The following is a 16,791-nucleotide window of genomic DNA, read 5'->3' on the forward strand; positions in this document are numbered from 1 at the left end:
CATTTGTGCAAAGTGGAAGCCAAGCAAACCTAGATGTTGGCATCCCTAGCTCCTCTACCAAACATTTATTCATTCACACCTTTGTTGGATATTCTGAAACCAAGCTATATCGTTGCTTTAAGGCAGGATGGCAAACCAGCAATACAGAACAGGCTGGCAGACCCCATTTTCCTCCACATCACAGTGTTAAGAGGAGAGGTTTAAAACTTCTCTTCCCAGTGCAGAGCTCCAATGGGATGATTTCTGTCATTGTGCTGAGGTGTAACTTAATGATTCAGGCATTCAGGTGGGAACTGTACATCCTGTACTCTATTAGTTTCGATCATTATCTTCGGACAACGGGAGGTTACAGCAAATCAGGCCAGCCAAGGTATTTCGTTCCCTGAGGTAGAACAGTAAATGTCACCCAAATCTGAGAAGACAGCACCTATGATATTTTGGTATCCAAGTCAGAAAACTCCACAAGCACCAGACTGAGAAACATTTACTCTTCTTTTATGGTATTCAAACATCTACCTGGGCTTCACTCCTCCTCATGGTAAGATCAGCCTTGCGTGGCAAAAATTCCATTGCAACCAAGAATTCAACATTTGCTTCAAAACTGACACCTGACACTATTATCAGAAACTGCCACTAGCCCTTGACATTGTTTTTATTCTTCTCTAGCTTACCTGCAACTTACTTAATTTGCCCTCACTACTATTATCGGGACTATTCATCTAACCTTTAGAAACACAGCCTGTCGTACACATTATACCTTTAAAGCACATTCGAGCACATCCTTTCCCTCAAATAAATGTGGGCATTGTAGTTTTCCCCTCACAGAGTTACAATTCCCAGCAACAAAGTACAGTTTGCAAAAGTCTTTGAAAGAATGTGCTTTAAAGGTATGGCATGGGCACTGCCACAGCCATTTTTTCTCTAAACTCTTCAGCTTTTTGTTGAAGAAATTAAGTTATCAGTATGCAGAAATCAGGAAGAATGTGACAGGGGCTGATAAAAAATTTGGAGAGAACAAACATGTGATGGAAATGTTCCTCCTCCACCTCCTCACACTACCAGAACTCAGAAAGACCCTGTGAAGTTCCTAGGCCTAGGACCAACAAAGGCAATATTTATCCATTCTGACATATGAAACCTCACAATGTGGCAATAGGCACAAGCCCAGATTTCTTAAAAGGAAAATAAATGGTTTGGGGCAAATTCATAAAGGATAGGTGTGTCAAAGGCTATTTAGTAGGGAGGGTAGTTAAATGGAGGATCCTTAACACTGGTCTCAGTGGGACTCTTGTCTTAGCCATTCCTGCAGTTCTGATCATCTTACTTTAACATTTGCTGAGGAAAGACTGTGCCAAAGGAATCCTGGTAGGGATCATTGCAAGCGTCCCTCGCTTCTTGGAATTTTCACAGCCTGAGAAGTTCATAATGTGAACTAGACATTTCTGGTTGTTTTGGAGAGGTGGGGTGGGGAGAATAAGCACTGCTTGACATTCAAAAAATAAATATTGTAGAAACTCCACATCAGCTCACCTCTGCCTTTGCCCTCACTCTGGGCTTATTCGCACTTTTTGCCCTGCTCTTTCCAGGCACGGGTTCACGCTTCAAAGCTTTGTGTCTATTTCTGCAGTAAAGGGAGGGTTTTCATGGGGCAAAGTGCAGGGCGAAAAAAGTGTGCTCAGACACGCAGCTTTAAAGCTCAGACCTGAGCCTGGAAAGAGGCGGGGGGGGGGGGGAATGGCTATGAAAGTGCCTGGAAAGCGTGGAGGAAAAGTAGGTATAGATAAGCCCTCTGACAGCCAAACTAGACATGAGGGAACCAATGGCTATGGCTGCCGCCACCAGCTTTTTCAAAACTTTAAATGCACACGCCTTTTTCCATATCCCATTATTCCAAACGGCTACCATGAGCCGTTTTCTGCCCCTCCTTTCTCCAGCTTCTCCAATAGTTTCTGGGGAAACAGGGTTTCCTCATAAAGACAAGACGTACTGGAGTGACAACCCACTATTTTATTTCAATACATTTATATCCCATCTTTCTTCCATCATGGAACTCACAAGTAGCCTCCCAGCAGGTCGCCCAATGCAGAACACAGGCCAGGCCCAGGCCTGCTTAGAATCACATGCTGTCAAACCAGGCCCTGAGACTACTTTCCCGCCACCATCTCCTCTGTCTCCAAGGGATAAAACACCATCATAATAATAATATGAAGTAAAAGAATCCAGGATTGTAGCACAGCTGTGATTAGGCAGCAGTGCAGCCGCTCATAAACAAGAGGTAGCAGCAAAGAGAGGCATTCACGCTCCGACTCAGGTTCTGTTTCACCTCAAGAATGCAGTTTGTTTTGTACCCATTTGAAAAATTGCCTTGCTAAAACTGCCGTAATTTTCCCCACGGGCTGCTGCTGAAAGAACCTCGCAACAGTCCTGCAATACAGTCCACTTGTAGTACTTCAGGCTAGAACTGAGGCCAAGGTTGGTGGGATTTCCAGTCCAAAGCCCTCAGCTTGAAACAAAGGTCAGCTCTGCTTAAAATGCCACCCTGAAATCTTAGTTGTAGTACTCAATTGCATGCTGGCACATGTGGGCCACTGAATGACATGCAACTGCACCGTGCTTTTAAATGTTTAAATAAATATTTTTAAAAAAAATTTCCCCTGCAGAAGAGGCCCACTGAAAAACTGTGAACTCCCATCTTTACTGTCCCATTGTTAAATACAATAAAGCCCCAGATTTCCCCATTTTTTTCCACAGAAGCCCATTACTGCAGGGATTACTGGGGGAATGCCATTTGGCATTTAATATCAGCTCAGAAGCTGGACAGTGTTAAATTGCCACACCACTCCAAGTATGTTTTTCATCCTTAAGGGAGTGCAGTGTACCAGTTAGACAGTCAGACGACCTGAGAGAGAGATATTTTAAATGTCCCCTCGGCTATGCAGCTCACTGTGAGGAGTCTCTCAGCCTGACTTACTTCACAGGATCGCTGTGAGGATAAAACGAGGGAGGGAGAAACATGTATGTTCTTCCACTCCATCTCCTTTCATCCTCAACCAGTACGGCCATTGTCCAGATATGACAGGAGTTGTAGTCCAACATCTAGAGGACACCTTTGCTGGCCACCCTTGGCGTAGAGAAGTGGGGAGGGGGCAAAGACGTTCAGGAAGCTGAATCTTGCATCTACTAATATTGGCCTTCATTCCCAGTTCAGTCAGGACTAGCAGGAGACACACAGACAACAGCTTGCAGGTAGAGCAGGCCCAAGTGAGGTGGGCAATAAGACCTAGGGCAAACATTTGTGCATCATGAGCGACGCACCACACAAAATTGAGGTGGCGCATACATGCACACCAGGGGTGGATGTCAATAAGGGACTGCATGCCACCAGGCCTTGAGCCTGCTCAAACTGAGCTACTGAAGGCCAAGGGAGCTGCCAGCACTGAGAAGTGTGATGCAGCGAACATGAGATGGGATAGAGACCGGCCCCCTTGGTGTGTTTCGGCTCCCTACACCCACCCCCACCCCCAAGAACAAGCTGTTGCAAGAGGGCAAATGATCCTTCTCTCAACCAGCACAACCAGCACAGTGAGGCAAGATTCAAGTAGGGGAATTTAAAATGTAGCCTGGAGGTTCAGCTTCTGGGAGCTGTGTGTGTTGTCATTCAACTACACTCCCATTTCTAGGAAAAGGGATAGGGGAGGAGAAGGAACTGAGCCAGCTGGAAGAGAAGGGCTCAAGGCTCGCTTCCTCCCTGGGATTGTCATCATGTGCTGGGCAGCAAACCACATTGAGCCTCCTTGTCAGGGGCAGCCATCAAAGAATTTGGGGGAGCTGTTGAGGCAGCTCCAAAACAGAGGAGTTCAGGGTCTGAATGTGAGAAATCAACAGAGACAAGTTGGGTTTGGGGAGGCTGGAAGCCAGTGCTCAAAACCAACTTTTTTGGGCTGGGGGTGGAGGGGAGTGTTTAAAAAAAACCCACTCCCCACTGTCCACAATAAATGTGTTCTTTAAAAACACACATTTTGTCAGAGAGGGAGGAAAAACACATCCTGCCGTTAAAAAAAGCAGGGGGACACCTCCCTCCTGCCAAGGCTCCTGGCCAGAATCACCCTCAACAGGGAGAGAAAGAACAGGCCCTCGATTGAGAGCTCCTCTCAACTGCCCTGCCAGGAAGGCTGCCCAATGAGAGTTTTAAAGGTTACTCCTGGCTAGGATCCGGCTTTCGCCATGATAAATCACCTGGCAGGGCCTGGGAAAACAGATCCACCACTGCACAAACACCAACCCAAGACTAGGGGCAGGGAGGGGGAGGGAGAGAAAGAGCAAAACTTTCCACTTTGGCTGTGTGCTTTGGAAGACTGGGCAGCTACCTGTAGTGCCGTCCACATGGCCTTTGGGCTGCTTCCCTCGTGCAAAAATGAAGTTTAACATGGTGGCCACACTGGTTTTTCAGGAGGATGTGACAGGGCAGTTTTTTGGATGATAGTTATGAGAAAAACAGGGCAAGAACAGGAGCAATGAATACACCCAAGATGCCTGACAGAAGTGATCAAAGGGAGACACACAGAAACTTTGTTCTGCACCAGCTTCATGAGACAAACTGTGTGTGTGTGTGTGTGTGTGTGTGTGTGTGTGTGTGTGTGTTTTGGAAGGAAGCAGTGGCATGCAGTCAGTGGATTACGGAGACTAGGCTAGTCCCCTGAATGTTCCTGGTAAATTAGAGTACAGTACAGTCATACCTCATATTACATTTGCTTCAGGTTACGTTCTTTCAGGTTACGTCCCGCAGTGACTGGGAAGTACCGGAAAGGGTTACTTCCGGGTTTCGCTGCTCGCACCTGCGCAGAAGCGCTAAATCGCGCTGTGCACCTGCGCAGATACGGCGCTTCAGGTTGTGCTCTTTTCATGTTGCGAATGGGACTCTGGAACGGATCCCATTCACAACCAGAGGTATTCCCCTACGAGAAATTTCACCGCATGCCACTGGGGGGGGGAGGTTCCTTTCATGTCCAGCTTCTGGCTTTCCAGGAGGACCTGGCCAGCCACAGGCTCTTGATACAGCAGGGCTTTTTGTGTTCTCTCTACACACACCCCTTCTTCACTTGTCCTACTGAAGAGAAAAGCGTCAGTCTGCAAGCCATCAAGAAAACCAAGGAGGCACACGCTCTCCCCTGCAAAAACACCTGGTGCTAGCAAGGGGGGAAGCAGGACCTCTCCTCTGACCCGTTGGGGGTGGAGGGGAGGCCTTTAGCTTTATTGCTCCTGCCTCAAGGATGACTGAGCCATCCTGCTCTTTGTACATTTGAGGCACAAGTGCTCTGAGTCTCTTTCTGTCCCTCATCCTGAAGACCCTTGTCATCTACATGGCAACTCTCAGACTCCTGACCATGCAGCTTTCTTCTCTTTCTACTTCCTCTTCTACTCCCCCTTCTACTTCCTCAGCTTAATTCTTCAAACTATTCCTTTCTTCCGGGGGACGGGATGCTTTCCCTAGCACTCCTTTATTCCATCTCCACTCGCTCCTCCCTCAAATCCTGCTCCCTCTTCACTTTTTTCCTTTTTTGAAGTGCGTTGTTCTCTTTGCTCAGGAAAGCCACTTACAGACACAAGCTGCGTCCCTTCTGTGGCCATGGTTTTGGCACCAAGTGAGGCACTGAACACAGTAGCAACTTGTTGCTCAAGTCCTTGGCAGACCTTAGGAGGCGGAAGTTGAGTGCAAAAGGACAAAGACCAGAACCTTGACCGTAACCAGGGTGGGACTCAGGAGCCGGCAGACCAGAAAGCAGGCATTTTTTGGCCACAGAAACAAGTCAGCAGGGGTGGGGCTTTCAGTTTAGTCCATCAGAAGAACCCAAACGTCCCCCGCTCTTCATTAATCCAGAACACAGAATTCAGGGCTACAAGATCAATTTCCCCTTGCTGTTTTTTTAATCCATTACTTCCATTTCACTCAGAGGCCACACTGAAAGCTTTGTTCTACCAGAGTTTTAATGAGAAGCTTTGTACAGACACCTTGTCCTTAATATATATTATAAAAAAAATACAGAGGAGATCTTCCCCATCACAGCCAGATGGTATCAACAGGAGCACATAAGCACCACACATAATGCTCCACTCATGCTCCCTTCAGGCTTTGGATGGAGTAAGTGAAACTACCCATAGTCTGGGGGAGCAAGTGCAGCTAAAAGACAGCAGGACAGCCTTAGAGCACATGCTGAAATAGACCCAGCCAACCCTCGCCACCATCAAATGCTTCTGGCCCTGGTAGCCCAGCCCCAACTGCCTCCCCAGAGAGACAGACTTTGTCTTCCTCTTCCTCCTCTCCTCCACCTGTGAGAAACAGTCAAGCAGCAGTATTCTTCTGGTAAGTTCACATCCAGTCTCTTTATTGGGGGGGGGGGGCAGGGGCACAAGGATAAAGAGAGTTAGCAGTCCACTCAAAAGCTATATCACTGAAGGGGGGTGCAGGACGGGGAAGGAGCAAATAATGGTGGATGAACAGATCACCCAAACCCATGCCCAGAAAGTGAGGGGAGGGGGCTCAGCTAGGCTGCCCCCAGCCCCATGAAAAACATGAGTGTACAGCAACCAGGTGGAGACTGGCCAGAACCACCAATATGCAGCAGGGGAATCATTCTTCTTTCTTGTCTCTTGGTCCATCGCAGGCCTCCTGGGAGAAACAAGGGGGGGGGGGGGACAACATGGCGTTATATAAGAGGAGAATTATTTCATTCAACTGTTTTTTTAAGTCACGTTTTGGACAAGCCAGTGCAAAGTGGCTTACCACAGTTAACTTCTCCATTTTATACGCTTTAGGGACAGTTGTCTTGTTTCCCCATGCTTACCCCCCCCCCGGTCCCCTTTTCAAAAGCTGCAGCCGAGTAAATAACACTGAATTCTGCAAGTGGTTTATTTTTGTGCTGGTTATGGGGAGGAGCCAGAAGTTATGCAGTGCACTAAGGGCCCCACGGCTCAAGCCACAGAATTCTCATTCCGTCATCACCTTTGGCTTCTGAGAGGACAGCAAACACACACTTCCAGGCATGTGTTGCTGCCATTATGGCCTGGAAATCAGCTTTAAGTGAAGATTCCCAGGAAACAAAATTCCTTATTGTCCTTTGCCACATGCTGCACTTGTTACTTTTGCAGGATAAGGCAGACACATAGTTTTGTTTTTTGTTTTTTTAATAATTTTTTATTAAGGTTTTAAACAAAGAAAAAAGAAAAACAACACACACAAAAAACAATACAAAATTTAACAATAAAAACACAAAACATAACAATTAAAAACAAACTCTCTTTTCCATTCCCAATTTTAAATTACTTATTTTCTGGACTTCCTCATACCTCCCTCTTTTGTATTCCAATCTACATTATTTGTCCAGCAGTTTCTTTTCCACTTTTTTAAACCCAATCTTTAGTTTAATAAAATATTAAAATATATAACTTCAACTTTTTTAAGCCTAATCCTTGTTCTTAATGTCATATACCTTTAAATTTTTCCCTTTTATTATCAAATTTCCATTTCTTTAAACATCTTTAATCTTGATCTTTAATCTTAATCTATCCTTAACTTTAACCTGTACAGCTGGAAACCACTTATTTTCAATCCAACATCATTCTAACATTCCTTAATTGGCAGACACATAGTTTTGGATTTGGAGTTTCACAGAACTCTGCAGACAGCAGAGCAAGGTAGCAAGTGGACACTTTGCAGCAGAAAGCGAACTACAAGTCCATTGTCATTTCAGGCAGATAATAAGCAAGTCACAAGGCCTTGCATGCCCAAATGTACACAACAGATTTGACTCCCTGCTGGCCGATGACGCAATATCTCCATTCAAGCCATTGTCCTTTGTATTCTGCAAGGTCATAAGCTGCTCATTCTTAGGCACATCATTCAAGGCTGCTGCATTTGTTTTGCTTCTGTGCTGTACATGCCTAATGCTGGTCAGTGTGTGCACCAGCCACATGAAAGGCAGGTTCTGTGAATGTATTTCCACAGCAGCCAGTGGCGATTCCCTACCCTGACCAGTTAAGGATGCTCAAAAATCAAGGCTGTTTGCATTCACCTTGTGAATTTATGGCTCAGGTGACTTCCCCATTCACAGCTCAGTCTTAGCCCCAGGCATCTTGAGACACACATATCTCCACAAATTCCACCAGGCTGAACCACGCGGCTGAAAGGATATCATCTACTGCTACTCCACGCAGTAATGGCAACTTGAGGGGCAAATAGGCATTCTCAACAGTCCTTCTGAAAATACAGTTTTGCCTTAGCAGAAATGCTGCCCCCACCCCTGCCTCCACAGATGGCCAGGGACTTCAATGTAATTCTATCCTGTGCCCAAGTGCAGAGCTCAATTGTCTAGGAGGGACAGCAGCTGCAGTAGCAACATTCTGCCTCTCTGCCAACTAGTCAGCCCTTAGCACTGCAATCCTACCCAAGGGGGAGGGATCTGCTTACACAGCCCAAGGAGGGGGAAGACCACCCAGCTCCCTACAGGAACGCAACCTGGAGAAAGCTGCCCAGAATGGCCACGAAGGCAAATAGCTGCATGAAGCAAAACAAACTAACAGTAGCTACGGCCCACAACACTCCTACCAAGCTAAGCAGATGCCAGAAATCGCCAGCTAACACAGGTTCAGATAGCGTCCTGGATTCTGCTGCCCATTCAGAATCCAGTCTTCCTCCTCCTCACCCTCCACCCTGCAAATTCTCCCTTTGAAGGGCTGCGGTAGTGCTCAACTGAAGTAGAGCAGAAAGGCCAATGCACCCCTAATTTTGATGTCCGGGCAAGATGCAGAGCAGTCTATCAGCACCCTGTACAGGGGACCATCATCCCTGACCTTTGGCGATGCTGGCTGGGGCTGAAGCTCAACAGTATCTAGAGCGAACCATGCCAGCCTGCAGTACAGGGTGCTTTGGAATATGATGGCAGCAAAGATGAAGAGCTGTGTGTGAAATATTAGCTCAGCAGGATACCTCACTGCAGAGAGGAGTTCCCACGCACTGTTTAGCATTTGCCGCCACTTAGTTCTCCCCTCCCTTTGAAAACATGCTTCGAACAGAGTTCCCAAGACACCAGCCGAGAATGCTGCTGTTTGCACCCACACCTCCTCAACATGGCCTTCCCCATCCTGGTGCCTTCTAGAAGGCTGTGCTGGGGCTCATGGGAGGGCACCAGGTTGGGGAAGGCAGCCTTAAGGAAAGGCCAACATGAGAGCCTCCAATCACCACCCAGGAACAATGCTCAAGGGCATGTGAGTAGCTGCAAAGGTCCCTACCCTCCTCCTCCCAGGGCAAGGACATCTCTGCTTCCCTAGGTACCCAAAGGCACACTGGCGCTTTAGAAACAGGAGGGTGCCATTCCTCAGCAGTACCATCCTGCAGAGCCATCAGAATAGCAACAACACTGAGATCCTATTTTTAAGCAGCTGGCAAGGCACACTGTTACTGAGTCTTGGCAGCCGGATCACACCAGCTCTGGGGAGGGGAGGGGGAAAGCAGGTGGTTGCAGCACACAGGCGAAGCCAAGACAGAGCTCAGTAAGGACTTGTGGGCTGAAGGGAGCATGGGGATGAGAAGGGATTGGAATGAGGATATTCAGAGCAACGCCCATTGCAATCCAGAAAGATGCTGCGTGGGGGGTAATTAAGCCCTGGAGGCAGGTGGCTTACTCAGCATGGGTTACAACAGAACCTTGAAACTTTTTTTTTTTTTTTATCATCCTAAGACTAAGAAAGAAGAGGCGGTTGCTGTCCCTGTCCAACCCACCATGGAGCAGAGCAAGCAAAACGCAGAAGACGCGGCTCATGCAAACTGTCTGGAGCCCAGTCAAGCCTTCCAGAACCACCCTCCCCAACTGCAAACTTCTAGAGCGAAAGGGACAAACCCATGGTCACTAGCTATGGGAGAACTGTGCAAGCGATCAGGTGCATTCCCCAAGGGAGGCTTCCTGGAATGCCCAATGGGGACTATGGCTGTGGACACACCACACAAATAAAGCACAGAGATCCCCTCAAAGAATCCTGGGAGCTGTAGTTTACTCCGCACAGAATTACGATTCCCAGTGCCGATGACAAGCCACAGTCCCCAGGATGCTTTGGGGGAAGCCATGCGCTTTAAACGCAAGGTGTGTACGCAGCCTTGGATAACAAGAGGGGCTGGTTAAGCATGGGAATTGGGAAGGGGGCCATCACAAGATTGTGACTGAAGGGGGAATATTTTCCGAACTCCAAAGAATTGCCAGTAAGCTTCTGGAGAGGACAGTGACACACAGAGAAACCTCCTCCTAAGATCTACTAGAAAATATCATTTGGTCCCAAAACAATACTTGGGAGGCTGTTCCTGAGGTTTCCCACCTCTGATAACCAGACCATAGCTGTCAACTTTCCCTTTTTTTGCAGGAAATTCCCTTATTCCAGCGCCGTTTCCCGCTGCTATCCCAGATTGTTAGATATCCCGTAAACTGTCCCCAGGACAGGTGAGGCTGCTGATGCCTTATTTTCAAATCTGAAAGTTGATAGCTATGAACCAGACATCACTATCCCAGTCCCAAACTGCTGTTAATGAACTTGTATATAGTCCTTCACTCCTGAGTTTAAGTCCAGTCTGGGGAAAAGAAAAACATCCTCCACATCTCTGCAGGCAGTGCTGCCTCAAGTCTTGTTTTAAAACCCAAGCAGTGAGGGGCCCAGCCCCTTCCGCACTTCCTTGAGGTGGTGCCAGGCCCAGCATTGTTCCTCCCCGCCCACCTGTTATCAGCTCCCAGGTGAGGCAGCGTCTTGTGACCTGCTGCTTACGTGCAGAGAGAAACGTGGAGGGTTGTTTACCGGGCAGGATTCCCAGGCACTACCAAGATCCTCCCCCTGGCTGGTACTCCGCGAATGGGAGAGGCTGGAGTAAAAAACCCGCAACCAAGGCTGGGCAGCTTCTCTCAGCCACTGTGTGCAGATTAGGTTACCCTGGCAACGAAAGCTGGATTATTTTTATACGTGTGTGTGTGTATGCTGTATTTGTTGTGGGCTGGCCATTTAAACCTAGCCAACCAGTGACACAGGGTAGGAGAGAAGGCGGGTCTGCGGCAGAAGACAGCTGTAATCCAACAGATTCAAAGCCCTCCCTTAAGAATGCAGAAAGAACCTCCATTAATGTACCAAAGCAACTCATCAACATAATCACACACACGCACACCCAAAAAATAAAAGACCGACTACTCCTTTCTTCCTGCTACAGGGGTGGCGACTTTCGGGGGACCCTGAGAAGGGGGAGGTTCAGAAGCACCCACTGCATGCACAAATGTGAAACCTCCTGCAACACATTCAAGGACTGGAAGGATGTATGTTCTTGAAGGTAGAGACTGTCAGAGAAGATAGAGAAGAGGAGGTTAAGGGGTGATGTGATAGCCATGTTCAAATATATAAAAGGATGTCACATAGAGGAGGGAGAAAGGTTGTTTTCTGCTGCTCCAGAGAAGCGGACACAGAGCAATGGATCCAAACTACAAGAAAGAAGATTCCACCTAAACATTAGGAAGAACTTCCTGACAGTAAGAGCTGTTCGACAGTGGAATTTGCTGCCAAGGAGTGTGGTGGAGTCTCCTTCTTTGGAGGTCTTTAAGCAGAGGCTTGACAACCATATGTCAGGAGTGCTCTGATGGTGTTTCCTGCTTGGCAGGGGGTTGGACTCGATGGCCCTTGTGGTCTCTTCCAACTCTATGATTCTATGATTCTGTCAGCAACAAGATTCCAGAACTTGTGGAAGGCTCTTGCTAACTTTTAAGGATATCTGATGCACAGTCAAAAGGTTTGGGGTGCAAGGGATGGGGGTGGGCGAAGAGAGCACACCCCTGAGGAGGTAATCATGGGTTGTAGGACTAGAAGCAGCAGGGACACAGCTCCTGCTTTCCCAGAAAGCTTAAACAACGGCAAGACACGCATTTATTTTCAGTTACAGCTGAAACTTCAGAAGACTCCCCAGCTGCCCTCATCTGGAGGAAGATTTGTTCACAAAACTGGCTTTGCCCAGCAGGAGTGACCATGCTGGACTCACCGCCTCACACACAGCTGAAATCCAACAAGGAACAAAGCACAGGGCAAGAAAAAAGGAGGTTCTATTTGGGGTGCCTCCCTCTCAACCATTGTAAGGGCCGACCGCAGCCGAAACCTTACTTCTCGAGCGTCACCCCATTCTTCCCTTATTTATGCATTCTGGTAACTGGGAAGCCACCTCTCTTTCAAGGAAGAATGTCCACAGGACACTCAAGTGAAGGCTGGAATGAGGAGCCCCCCCCCCCCCCGCCCCGAAGCTGGGGAAAAGAGGAAGACCAAGAAGCTTCCTTCTCTTAAAACCAAGCAGATGGGCCTTCTGCAACCAGGTGTCCTCCAGATCTTCTTGGGGTCCCACCAGCCCCAATCAGCCTGGCCAATGGTTAGGGATGATGGGGACTGTAGACCGACAATATCTGAAGGACACCAGGCTGGGGAAGGCTGGCATCGACGACCCTCACATTCCCAGAGCAGCCACAGTACTCATGGGACAAACACTCTCTTTTTTTTCTTTTTTTAAAGGATTTTTGAGCCCCAAACCCCTCATCACACCACCACCACTGCCTTCTTCTTGCCCTGCCCTAGAACACAAACACCACTGCTCTTCCTGGAGCAAAACACCAACTCAAGCTGGAACCCGTAGAAGCCAGGGAGAGGACCGGTTTTTAGAGTTTTGGAATAGTCCAGCCAGACACAACAGTTGCCTCATGCAGGTGCCAGCCAGGCCCCTCTTGACTCCCTCCCACCTCAGAACAGATATTTGCAACCCCACTTCCCTCCCCTGGCACCTGGAGCTTGGTGTGTTCATGCATCAGTCTGTCATACTCCTTGGTCAGTCCTTCAGCCTGTTTGCGCATAGCCAGGGCCTCGTTCTCTGCCTTTTCCAGGGCTGGGGGGTAAAGGGGGAAGAAAAGCACAGGTTAGAGCAATCTCTACACATCCCAACTGATCCAGATAATCAGGCAACAGCAAGCCAAGTCACATGCATGTGTCTGTGTGTAAAAAATGGATCACTGCAGATCCTGGTTTCCCAGGAACAGAAAACCACAGACTTTTGGATCAGAGGAGGAGCTGTGATCTTCCACCAAGTTCATTCCTCTGACTTCCAACTCCATGAAAGGACTGAGGTGAGTAGTTTGATTTCTAGCACTTACTTAATAAAATTTGTATGCCTGCCTTGATCCAAAGATCATAGGACAGTTTACAAAATAACTTTTTTAAAAAATTTATTTATTCAAAGTTATAATAAACATATTTTCCAAAAACATATCCTTATTCCCCCCCCCGTTTTTCCTCCCTCCCCCCTCCCCCCCACAAAACCCATCCTCCCACCCCACCCCCCCGACTTCCCTCAGTTCCAGTCTTTGGTTTCTCCAATAACACTATTTTCTGCATGTTACAGAATTGTGTAGATCTTCAAACTGTTTAGCTAATTATTATCAGTAAAAAAAATTGTGAATGTTTATTTAAAACCTGCCAAGGAGTCCAGTTCGCTTTGTTGCGTCTTCAAATACTTTGTAAAAGGTTCCCATTCATCCTTAAAGTCACAGTTATCCTTGTCCCGTAACCTATATGTCAATTTGCTTGGCCACTTATTTCCCTCTTGGTCTTCACAGTTGAGATCACTGGACAATAAGCTAGGCTGCTTCTCAATGGCCAGTTTGCCCACTGCAGGGTTTGTGCTTGACCACCAGCATAGACAGAATTTTAAAAAGTAACGCTCAAAGACATGGATGGTGGTTCTAGAGTGTAATTAGTACTAGGCAAGCCTGAAATAACTGATTGGATCATGTCACCACAAGCACATTTCAACTATTCTCAATAAGCTCTCATCCAATTTTTTGTTCTGCATTAGGACTGTGCTCCCTGGTCCAAATCACCTCTAACATTCACCAGTGTTTTATTGCGGGAGCGGAGAACCAGAACCGTAACCCAAACAATTCCCTGAGTCACATCCAGTTCTGCTTCTTAAGATTCCTACAACCTATCATGGGAGGGGAACCTCCAGCCCACACAACAAATCAGAGCCACCAGAGGCCTTAATTGGGCCCACAGGGTAGTTACTGCCACACCTGGAGTCACCTATGACTTCAGGTGTGGTGCAGGTAAAGCCACATCTGCAAAAGAACAATTGGGAGCCTAAAGGTGCACTCTCAGTTGCTCCTTGGCAAGAGGAGCTTGCATTCAGGGCCTTTTGCATGTTGGCCATCAATGGCACAGCAGAGTTTTCCAAGCAGAGCCAATCTGTGCCGAAAGTCAAGCTCGTGGTCAGCGCTGAATTTAAATTTAGTCTGCCAAGTGCAAGCCCCTCTGGGACCAGATCCATTCTGAAGCTTGCATTTGGCGCCAAATGCAAGCTGCACTTCCTGCACTTCAAGGCTCCGGATGCAGACAGTCAGAGAGCAACTGGCGCACATCCCATGATAGCATTAGCATCACTGGAAGAGAGGGACACCCAAGGCTGGTTTTTGTCAGATGCAGACCTGAAAGGATCCTTAAGGAGGACTCAGAGAAAATTGGGAAGATGCTCCTTCCTTCACTTTCCTCACTGGCTTCAAATAGCACATAGTTAAGCTATTCAATTATTTTCCCTGAGAAGTAGTGATGGCTACAATCTTGGACAGCTTTACAAGAGGATCAGACAAGTTTGTGGAGGATCAGCCTACCCCTGACTGCTAGCCATCATGGCCATTTCACTTCCATTGCCAGTTGCTGGAAATCACAATAGGGGAGAGGGCTGCTGTTGCAATCAGGTCCCACTTGGAGGCTTCCCACAGGGATCTGGTTGGCCACTGAGAGAACAGGATGCTGGAAAAAATGGGCCATTGGCCTGATCCAGCACATGGGACACTTCCCTTGTGGAGGACCACCGTGCTAAAGAAACAGAGGGCTTCTGGGCCAGAAGAACAAGTTGTGCCAAATTTGGCAGCTTTTCTGTGGCTTAACAATTAGCACCATTTGGGTGTTAGACTGGAGAGAAGGAACAAAACGCAGCACCCCTTACAACAGCTATAAAAAAAAGAGGTCACACTGGAAGAAGAGACAAGAGATCAGTTCAACCCAGGCATGCACAGCCAAACACCCCCTGCACCCCCCAAAGAAAGAAATCTGAGCCACAAAATAATAATTCAAGAACCTTAAATAATTCAACAAATTTAAAAGGTATATTGAGCACTTCTTGTGTGCCTGGTGTTGCACAGTACACAACCAGTTACAGTCCTGCCTGGCCACTGTGCCATTCACATGGGAAGGGGGAGTCAAAGAGAAGCTGGGAATGTTACACAAGCCCACCAAGAACTGAGAAGGTCGGAAGGGCAATTGACACCCAAAACTTCCCAGCTCCAGGATTCCTCCAGCACTGATGTCAACCCCTCTAGTTTGCCAGCCCTGGAAATGAGCCCTGGAGAAGCTGCTCAGACTGGTTGATACTGCAACTGAGAACTGGAGCCCCCCCCCCCCCAAGTGTGTGTGTGTGGGGTTTCTTTCAAACACATGCAGCATGAGGGGAGAGAGTATCCCATTATGTCATTGCCAAGGTTTTAGAGTAATGTGCAAAGACCCTGCCCCGCTACCCTAAAAAAGCTTGCAACGTTTATTTGGAGTTGGAGTTGTATTGGAGTTGGAGTTCTTTTCACACACAGAATTGGTTTTAAATTGTTTGTGTATCTACCATACAAATAATTATAGTAGACATACAAACAATTTTCTTGGAGGACACCTGGAAAATCGTTTGTCTGCTTCCTATGCATCTGGACACTGTGAAGATACCGTAATCCAATTTTGCATTATGGTTCTTGAGGTCAAGTAAGGGGTTTTTCATCTATTGGCTGCCAATCTGAATCAAGATGGCAGGCTGAATCTTACAAAACAGTGTGGATTTTAACCACTGATTTCAAAATTGCACTCAATTTGATGATGTTTCTTAGCATTCCCAATCATTGTTGGGTATGAGCTTGCCAGTATAATATAGTTTACATACAGAATTGTTTGATTGTCTCTACTATGAAATCAGATCAATATATTTTATGGGAAGCAATTCATCAATTGAATCAAATAAATAAATAAATAAATACATTTGACTGTGGAGGAGACACAGGGAGAGGAGGGGAGGGTTTAGCCGTGGTGAAGTATGGTGCCAACAGCACCAAACAGCAGCATTCCCTTCCCACTAAGTGACTGTGCTCTCACACATCTCCCACCTATTCCAGTGGAGCTTATGCAGGAGAACTTTCCACTTGACTGTGCGCCACAGCTCAGAGCAGCATCACCTATGCTGCTGCCAGAATCAACCACTTCGCAGGAGGCTACCTGGGACCAATGTGAGCAAGTGCCACTACATCAGCCTATGCTGCATGTCAACTGGGACAGGAGAGAGAGGAATGGAGAATTTGTGGTTCTGCTGGACTCCCACCATGCCTGGGCATTGGTCATCAGGCTGGGACTGATGGGAGTTGTGACAAAGAAGGTGTAAAGAAGTCCCAAACCTGCCAGTGTGTGCAGTGCCCAAACATTCAGATTTGAAGACCTGAGTCCACCAATTAGTGGTCCCCATCATCATTTCCCTTTTCAATAACTAAAGACATTGATTTGTAGAGCAAGGAAAACAGCATCCTCACAACTATAGAGAACCAAAGTGTTTACAAACAAACTCTTCAGGGCTCGGTCCATCTATTCCCAAAGTCTGATGCCAAGTGAAGTATTTTTAAGCAGGAGAGGGGGGGGCAGAACTCTGAGATTGTACAT

At 47.4% G+C, this 16,791-nt stretch overlaps 1 protein-coding gene across 1 annotated transcript in view; it reads right to left on the reverse strand.

Annotated features, from left to right (window-relative positions):
• Positions 1-5,967: 5,967 nt before the first annotated feature.
• The window catches only part of BCAP31 (B cell receptor associated protein 31), a 37,637-nt gene continuing 26,813 nt past the window's right edge, over positions 5,968-16,791 (reverse strand). Inside the window, exons 7-8 of the mRNA XM_080987464.1 lie at positions 12,837-12,937; positions 5,968-6,667 (exon numbers count right to left, since the gene is read on the reverse strand). Of these exons, the coding sequence (XP_080843590.1) occupies positions 6,629-6,667; positions 12,837-12,937 (140 nt within the window). The 3' untranslated portion in view covers positions 5,968-6,628. The remainder of the gene's footprint in view (positions 6,668-12,836; positions 12,938-16,791) is intronic.

The sequence above is a fragment of the Podarcis pityusensis genome (assembly GCF_964106645.2).
Source record: "Podarcis pityusensis genome assembly, chromosome: 17".
NCBI classification, from domain to species: domain Eukaryota; kingdom Metazoa; phylum Chordata; class Lepidosauria; order Squamata; family Lacertidae; genus Podarcis; species Podarcis pityusensis.